The sequence below is a fragment of the Chiloscyllium punctatum genome, chromosome 28, assembly GCF_047496795.1.
Source record: "Chiloscyllium punctatum isolate Juve2018m chromosome 28, sChiPun1.3, whole genome shotgun sequence".
Classification (NCBI taxonomy): Eukaryota; Metazoa; Chordata; class Chondrichthyes; order Orectolobiformes; family Hemiscylliidae; genus Chiloscyllium; species Chiloscyllium punctatum.
This window is the reverse complement of record NC_092766.1, coordinates 18,729,480-18,738,238: the sequence shown is the minus strand read 5'-3', so window position 1 is coordinate 18,738,238 and position 8,759 is coordinate 18,729,480. Positions and strand designations below refer to the sequence as shown.

The 8,759-nt window shown below is 37.7% G+C and overlaps 1 protein-coding gene across 1 annotated transcript; it reads left to right on the top strand.

Annotated features, from left to right (window-relative positions):
• Positions 1-625: 625 nt before the first annotated feature.
• On the top strand, positions 626-7,347 carry LOC140453912 (uncharacterized). The gene is made up of 3 exons (XM_072548767.1): positions 626-815; positions 6,605-6,943; positions 7,034-7,347. Exons 1-3 carry the CDS (start codon positions 626-628, stop codon positions 7,345-7,347), a joined length of 843 nt encoding a protein of 280 aa, XP_072404868.1.
• Positions 7,348-8,759: the final 1,412 nt, after the last annotated feature.

Genomic DNA, 8,759 nt, shown 5'->3' with positions numbered 1-8,759 from the left:
TTTACCTGCACGACTAAGGTTTGCTCAAATACGTCAGAAGGAACAGGTGAACAAATATAAAGTTTTCAGAGATACAGGAGCATGTTTTGACCATGCTGTCACTTTAACAAGGTTATTTTGTCCTTGATTTTTTTTCAACAGAGGTGTCAAAATGTCTAATTTACAATGGCAGAGTAGTGGCCAGTACTCCCAGTTCGGATTTCTTCTAGTTGTAACAGTGAGAAACTGCTAGATTAGCTGTTGCACAGAAGATGCTGCAGTCCAGTTAAAGATTTCAAGCTTCAGCAGATTATTGACTGATGTGTCTCTGAAATCTTTTCTGCCACTAGTTGCCCGTGCCTAAATTTAATTTTTGCCAACGTGTCTGTTACGGGAGTGGGTAGTTCCTTAGTTAAGTGGGTAGTTCCTGTGTCTGATCAGTTAAGTTTTCCAACAGTTATGTTACACTAACTTCCATTCCCTTCTGTTCCTGTTTCAATTGCAGTCTTCAAATAAGCCAAGAGGTTTGACCAACTGCATCCCAACTGGAATATGTACTTCACATCTGCCTTTAAAATAAGAAACAGTTATTACGCTCGGCTAACTTTTGAAAATATGTTGCGGGGTTCTGGCCTGGTACATAACAATGTCAATTTTTGATGGTGAGAGTCGAGGAGACCAGAAGGACAATTGGCAGAAAATTGGTACAAGAGGAATTTATGGCACAAAGAAAACTGTCATTGGATACGTGGGGTTGGAAAGTCTGGTGGAAAGAGTAGAAGAGGTAATAGGTGTACAACTGAAACGCTCGTCTCCAGGTGTACAATTTGCCTGTGGTAATGATGTGCTGGGATCACAGGTTGGAGAGTTGCCTGCAGTGGTTGAAACGTTAGGACAGCATCAGGCAAATTAGGTACGACAGGAAGTACATCACGGGATTCTTTTTACCATTTTTCAAGTCTGTTTGTGCCCCCGCTGGATCAGCGCATGTACAGGTGAATTGGACTCGAAAGGGCTTGATATAAGTGAAGCTGAACTGTTTGTGAGCTAAAGATCAATGATAAATGTACAAAGGACCTCTACCTGACAACAGCAAAGTGATTGATTCTCATTTAGTTGAACAAGAGAGAAGCTAGCTTGCCAGATCAGCAGAGTAATAAGTAATCTTGTGTTTACCCAAAAGCGAAATATCTCTACAGTAAGCCACTTTAAAACAAAAGAAGACCAATGTTTCCTTAAATTGAAAATGTCGCAGACACTTAACAAGTGACGGAAATACTCTGTGCCACTTCCAAACTGGTGGAACTGTACAGGAAAATGAACTTCAAGGAGAAGATATTGAACAGCAAGAACCAGCACAGCAATGAACACAGGCATAGTGTTGTGTCTGTTTTCTCTCTGCCCATGCCATGGGTGTGGTTTTCTCGATGCTTTCGTCTGTCTGCATCTCTCTCTATGAAGGTGGTCGGTAGGGTGCTGTTAAAAGGTGTTTTGACTTTTAAATTGTACAGTTTACCTAATTTTCGTTTACTATTTACCAGTTCCTCGATTTGAATCACCTGTGATAAAAAGCGACTGTTATTCAGTACAAGAACATTCGGTACATTATTTTAACCTGGGTCTGAAAATCTGTCAGTTTGGGGATTTGAATATTTCTTCTAAAATATTTCTTGCTGTGGTAACTACGGGACTGCGTGTTGGGGTTGTTGTTGATTTCCGGCATGCTGTCCCAGTCCGTCATGATAGATTTGCATTATGACATAAGCCACAATGTGTGCTTTGTGTCGTGTTCCCAGAATATTAGCCTGGCCTCTGTATGTCCTGGGTGTGGCATCTTCAACGGTTTTACAATAAACTCACATTACTAACCTGCATATTAGAAACATTAACAATAATTTTACTTCTCTCAGCATTGTTCTTCAGAGTTTAACTAACGTTAGTTACATCTATTAGGATATAATTTTCCATATCAATTTTGAATCACTTGAATATTACTGATTCATCAGTCTTTCTGATGAATTTTGATTAGAATCAACTAAAATGTTAACTAACCAATCCATTACATATTTCCAGAGTTGATAATTTAATGTACCTATAGAATCCATGCAATGGTCTAAACAATTGTTTTAAGCCGTCACATTTATTTGAATAGAGAAATTATTGTAAAAATTATTATATTTATGCTTCTGATCATTGTTGCATACCATTTAATTATATCTGTAACTTTATCTTAAGAGTACATTAATGCATAACTTTTTTTTTAAAGAAAGGACGCTGTAAGCATTTTTGGTTCTATGTTGCATTTAGGTTCAATTTTAAAAAGTTGTTGTCGTTCACTATTAGCTACAATCTAACAAATGAACATTGATAAATTGAATCTCTCATTATTAACTATGTGGCTAAATAGGAAAGAACAACAATTCATCAGTTGTGCTCCGTGAAATATATCCAATGTGAAAACTCCGATATTATATGTTGTTCATAAATTGATAAGGAATACGTTATAACTACGTTACAGCATCAATTCGAGCATTTCAACATGGTGCTCACATGTAAGTTAGTGTAATTTACCAGCTTTGAAATCAGCTATATTCCTTTATTTATCAGCTATTGATATGCAACTTCAAAAATACATACTTTATATTCAATGCGTTTTAGGATGAAGTTATAATTAAAAATAAGTGTAAACGTCATTGACTACTGCACTTTTTTGTCATATTGTTTTTAATTTATATCAAAAAAATCAGAGGTGCATTTCTTGAAATGCCAATTTCCATTCATTTTGAGGAATATTTTTACAGGTGAATGGCTCCATTTTGACCGTTGAGCTGTGCACCACATAGACCATGAATTCTGTATCTGTGAATTCCTTACCAAATTCAATTTTTTAAAAAAACTTTATCATTGGCTGCATTGCTATGAGAAATGATACCACAACAAAGCATAACTGCATAATTTCTAAGTGAGATGTGCTGAAGTTTTTTTTTGTATTTTGATCAATGAATGCTACTGCATTTATAGACTGAAAAACAGAGTTAGTTCTTCCCATTCATATAACACTTGCTCAGATATAGCATCGAAGTTGGGGCTGATTCCGGTACTCACATATAAATAATCGAAGGGCTGAATCTCCTACACCCTCTTTTGATTCCTAGGTCCTGATGTTCCTATAATAGATCAAATGTAACAGCAAATTAGGAAACAAAGTCAAAAGTTACACTATTTTTCTTAATTAAAAATGAAAGTTGAAACTGTTTTCCTTTAATTCAAGATGTTGGAAACAAAACAATCGCTTCAAAACTATGTCTTTGATTTCTCTTCAATTGAAAATGTGTACCCGTGAACAAATACTTTCACACCTAAAGTTTCTTTTAAACCACAATCAAGATGCATGTAATTCACTCTTTAATTCTGAAAGTATTCCTACAAGTATTGTTTGTACTGTGCAAAATGAAAAAATATGCACACATTTATAAGTACAATATGTGGTAACCTTTCTCAATTTGTTCTTTTTTTTCTTTGCTGGGGTGTTCAAATAAGCAATATGTTAAGGACTTCTGCCACATAGGGTGATTTACCAACTTTGTTGCTTTGAATATTGTTTTGTTTTTTAAGCAATGTTCTGTAACACAATCTGGATTTTTCATAGAATAGAAAATGAAGAAGGTTGCGAGATTATTCTACCATTCGATTATGCTCTCCATCCTACTTTTTCATCGCCACGTAATTTTAACAAAAGCCTATTAGTAGCAATTTCAAGTACACACCATGCAGGAGGAAATAAATTCTGAGGGGTTACGAAGACATTGCCTCATTCCCTTTATAAAATATGCATTCCCCATACACATGTCGGGACAAAGGGAAAAATGCACTAATCGTGTCTGTGTAAATGTAGAAGTCTCAGGGATGAGAGACAATTTCCTAATGATATTATCGCCAGACTCACAGTCCATGAATGGATTTTTTAGATTACTTACAGTGTGGAAACAGGCCCTTCGGCCCAACAAGTCCACACCTCCCCGCCGAAGCGCAACCCACCCATACCCCTGACCTAACACTACGGGCAATTCCACATGGCCAATTCACCTGACCTGCACATCTTTGGACTGTGGGAGGAAACCGGAGCACCCGGAGGAAACCCACGCAGACACAGGGAGAACGTGCAAACTCCACACAGTTAGTCGCCTGAGGCGGGAATTGAACCCGGATCTCTGGCGCTGTGAGGCAGCAGTGCTAACCACTGTGCCACCGTGCCGCCCACGGTGTTCTGGAGATTCGTGTTTGAATCCGTCACTGGCAAGTAGTGGAACTGACCTGAATAAATATTTAGCCAACACAATCCATTGCCACTTGTTGGATAATCCAGCTCGTACATTGACGAAGTTTTGCGAAGGTCTGCTGTACTTATCTCAGCTGGCCCGCACGTGAACACCAGACCCATGGAAATGTGTTTGATTCTGCCCTGAGATGTAGATGCTGCCCAGACAAGTGATACTCACATCCTATAAAAACATAAAGAAACTCATATAATCCTCCGAATCTGAACTTGATACATTCATATATTTTTGCAATCTAGTTCCTTTTGAAAGTAAGGGGTGCATCTATTAATCAGTGCATTTAAGCTTTATTTGAAAGGGTACAATCTTTCTCTTTAAAATGTGGAACATTTCAACTAAATGCAAATTTGAACAGTCCAGCTCATTCATTAAAACATACATGCATCAACTGAAATATTTCAATTAGCTCTCTCAAAATGTAAGCAAATATACATTGAATCGGAACTTCCTTTGTTCAGTGCTGATAGTTTTGTTGATTCAAGTTGAAAGGACAGGAACCTGTTGGAAACCATGCACTGCAAGGATGTCTGACTATTTTCGAAACATGTAGCTGAGCAGAGTTGAGCAAATCCAAGATAACTGAGCCTTGGTATGTAATTAAGGAAAAGTGTGCAAAGAGAATAGTTGTCCATGAAATGATGATCACCTCGGGTAGCATTTACGTTTAATGCTCAACAACAGGTCAGTGTTAACCATGGCGTGTAGTAAATCAACATTAAGATTTATAATCATGGTCAACACAAAGCATCCTACTATCAATGGTGGCATTAAAATGGCATCACTGCCTGAATACGATAAATTGAGCAATATGTTTTTACAGCTTAAGTTCGAACAAACTGCAATTTGTGAAAACTCAAGATTTTCATGATAACGTTGTGAGACAGAAAACGTTCGTAAAAACACTCGGGAAATTTCACGTGCTCTTGGCCAAAGTAATGTTGAATGGTATTTTGTAACAACCTATAAGTATAAAATGGTGTCTCCTTGTTATGCATCACCAAAAATAAAGTAACCTGAAAGGTATGTTGTTCCTCCTGTGCTGGCATTAGCAATGTTTTCTGGATTTTTGAGTGCCTGAAAAGGTGCCTGAAACTTTAAACTTCTGTATCAGAAGCCAGATGTCCACCCATTGAGTATGAGTTGATATGCTATGAACTGAAGCCAAAACATGCATGAGATTAGATTCATTAGTTGAAAGAAGTGACTAAGCTTTTAACTTTTATTATACAATCTAACACTATTTTGCTATTGCAAGTAATGGCTATACATGCTTGAGCGAGAAAACTTCAAAATCAAAACATGACCACATATAAGATGAACTAAAAATGCTAAATTCAGCATTATGCAACATTTTCATTCTTATGTTGGACCGGAAACTGCCTCTCAACATATTGAGAATTATATTTTTCTCTCTATCTGTTGGCCTTTGTATATGCATCTGTGTGTGGACAAAGCGTGTAAACAGGAAACTAAAAGCTATCATTTGCACTGTGTTCTAGTTTCCATGCAGCTATTTTTAAATGCAGCAAATAATTTCCACAGCAGTGCACTTCACAAGTTGGTGTCTCCTGATCAATATTCACGAAAGCAAAGAATTATTGTGAAACTGACAGCAACAACCTCAGCATCTGAAAATGAATGTTTTCACTCGATTTGCACTGTTCCATCTTTTGCCAGGTGAGATGTTCATATTTCCGTCGTAAAATTGCTGAGAATTTGGTCACATAGAATATCAAGTAGCAATATTTTACAATAACAACATTCTGTTGAAGAGCTAAATTATCAAAAATCAATCAAAATTGAAGAAATTTCCACAACTCCTGACCAATATTGGGAAAACAAGGTCTGTCGTTTTATTGACAATGGACATTGTCCATAATCGCTGCTCCAAAACAATCAAAACTATTTATCTTAAATTTATGGCAGAATCCTTTGTGGTCTTATCCGTTCAGCAGATTTGTCTGCTGCGTTTCTGAGATTACAAGAGTGATTATGTTTGATATGATGTTTCATTAGATACAACGGTTATTCTGCAGTTAAATTTGATCTTTCTTTCTGTCTGTCTTCATTTCCTCCTTTTCTTCTTTCTTCCTTTTTCTTCTTTCTTTCTTTCCTTCTTTCTTTCCTTCTATTTTTTAAAATTCTCGTTTTGTTTGTCTCACCATGTCGTAGAATTAAACAATATGGCTCTAAAACTTCAATGATCCTTCGCTCAGTTTTAAGCCAGATGCTGCTAAAGGTTTTTATTTTTTTGGTCTTTTCAAAGTTGATGTTCTTTTTTTTCTCAGTTATTGTCTCTGAGACAGTCTTCCTGCAGACCCCACCAATCCAGAGTGTTTCTGTTGGAAGTACTATTAAACTGCATTGCCACACGGGTTGGTTTGCAAGTGGAGCTGTTCTGTGGTACAAACACCATCAGCGAGAATATCTACAACTTGTTTATATTGTGAGGAAAAACTTCCCCCAAAAACAACGATTTTCGGGTGAAATTAATATGGATGCAACTATTTATTCTCTTGTGATTGAAGATGTTCAAAGGCATGACTCTGGTCAGTATTACTGCGCAGCTCGGAAATTATATGGAACGGCTTTCATTTTTGGAAATGGCTCGACATTGCACATCGCGGGTAAGAATTGAAACCCACTCACATAGCACAGCATAAACCCTATGAATAATGATCGAATATTAATTCTAACATTCCTCCCAATCTTAGCAGGTCCCTCAAATATACTGATGTTATACCCACCACGGAATGACGTTTTTCAGATGGACGTTGTCCCATTGATTTGTTTAGTTCAAAATGTCAAATCTAAAACGCTCACCATCCATTGGAATGCTTCCACATGGAATGCTGTGGGTTCGATGCTTACTGAGGCAATAGACTCTGACGGGGCATACAGCATCATCAGCCACATAAGAGTGCCGATGGAAGCTTGGAAATATGATTCTGTCTGCAGTTGCTCAGCTGAAGTCAACTCAAAAGAAATTCTCATCTCTGAATGTGTTTCACAAAAGAAAGGTAACGATTAAATGTCACTTCAATTTTTGTTGTAAGGTCGAATTATAGCTGCATTATTAAGAATACGAAATGTAATATTACAAAAGCTGCCTTGTATTCACGGTTAATTATCTTACAATTTGTAACTTTCATTCACAAATGCTTCTGATGTTTAACTTTCTGTATCATTGACATTTGTTTGTGTTTGACATTCTTCTGTAATGGAGGATATGAATTAATTTGAAATTTTGCCGACTGAGGTTGGGAAATGCAACTTTCATTTTGTGACTTTAGTCTTACTGCCTTTGAATGGTATCTGTATTTCATGGCATTTGCAAAACATTAAAAAATACTATTTAGCTCAGTCGGGAACAAAGAACAAAGAAAATTACAGTGCAGGAACAGGCCCTTCAGTCCTCTAGATCCTCTGTCTCAACTTGTCGCCTATTTTCTAAGAATTTATATCGCTCTGCTCTCTGCCCAATGATTTATAGCAGCACGGGCCTGGGCTCAATTCCAGCCTTGGTGATTGCCTGAGTGGAATTTGAATATTCTCCCCGTGTCTGTATGGGTTTCCTCCAGGGCTCTGGTTTCCTCCCACAATCCGAGATGTGCTGGTTAGGTGAATTAGTTATGATAAATTGTCCATAATGTTCAGGGATGTGTAAATTGGGGAAATTGGTCAGGGGCAAATATAAGATAGGGAATGGGCCTGGGTGGGTTACTCTTTGGAGGGTTAGTGTGTACTTGTGGTCCTGAAAGGACTGTTTCCACACTGTACTGATTCTGATATATTTTAAATGATTCGAACATGCCTGCCTCTACCACCTCCGCTGGAAATACGTTGTCTCCATCACCCTCTGCATAAACAACTTCCCATGCATTACTCCCTGAAGCATTTCTCCTCTCGCCTTGAACTCGTGAACCCCATTAAGTTAGATCACACTCTTAGAAGAAGCTTCTTGCTATCCACCCTGTCTACACCTCTCAAGATTTTGTAGGCCTCAATCAAGCCTCTTTCAACCTCCTTAATTCTCGTGAAAGAAATCCTGATCTTCTCTTCACAACCAGTGCCCTCCATACCAGGCAACATGCTTGAAACTCCTCTGCACCCTCCCCAAAGCATCCACATCCTTTTGGCAATGTGGTGAACAGAATTTATGCGGTATTCCAAATGTGGCAGAAATAAGTCTTATACAACTATAACATGACCTGCCAACTCTTGTATTCAATACACCGATTGATGAAGAAAAGCATGCCTATTTCCTTCCATATTACATATAGTTAAGGGTACTGCCATTCCGTGTATAATTTGCACCTGTACATAACCTTCCAAAATGCATCAACTCGTATTTGTACGAATTAAACTCCATCTGCTATTTTTGTCCATGCCTTCAACTGTTCTATAGCCTGCTCTATCCTCTGACAATCCTCCCCACTATCC

Bases quoted from the DNA above. Each gene is read 5' to 3' on its own strand.
- LOC140453912 (XM_072548767.1), top strand. From the start codon at position 626: ATGTCAATTTTTGATGGTGAGAGTCGAGGAGACCAGAAGGACAATTGG. The intron at 816-6,604 runs GTAATGATGTGC...TTTTTTTCTCAG, and splicing joins AGGTGTACAATTTGCCTGTG to TTATTGTCTCTGAGACAGTC. The intron at 6,944-7,033 runs GTAAGAATTGAA...CAATCTTAGCAG, and splicing joins CTCGACATTGCACATCGCGG to GTCCCTCAAATATACTGATG.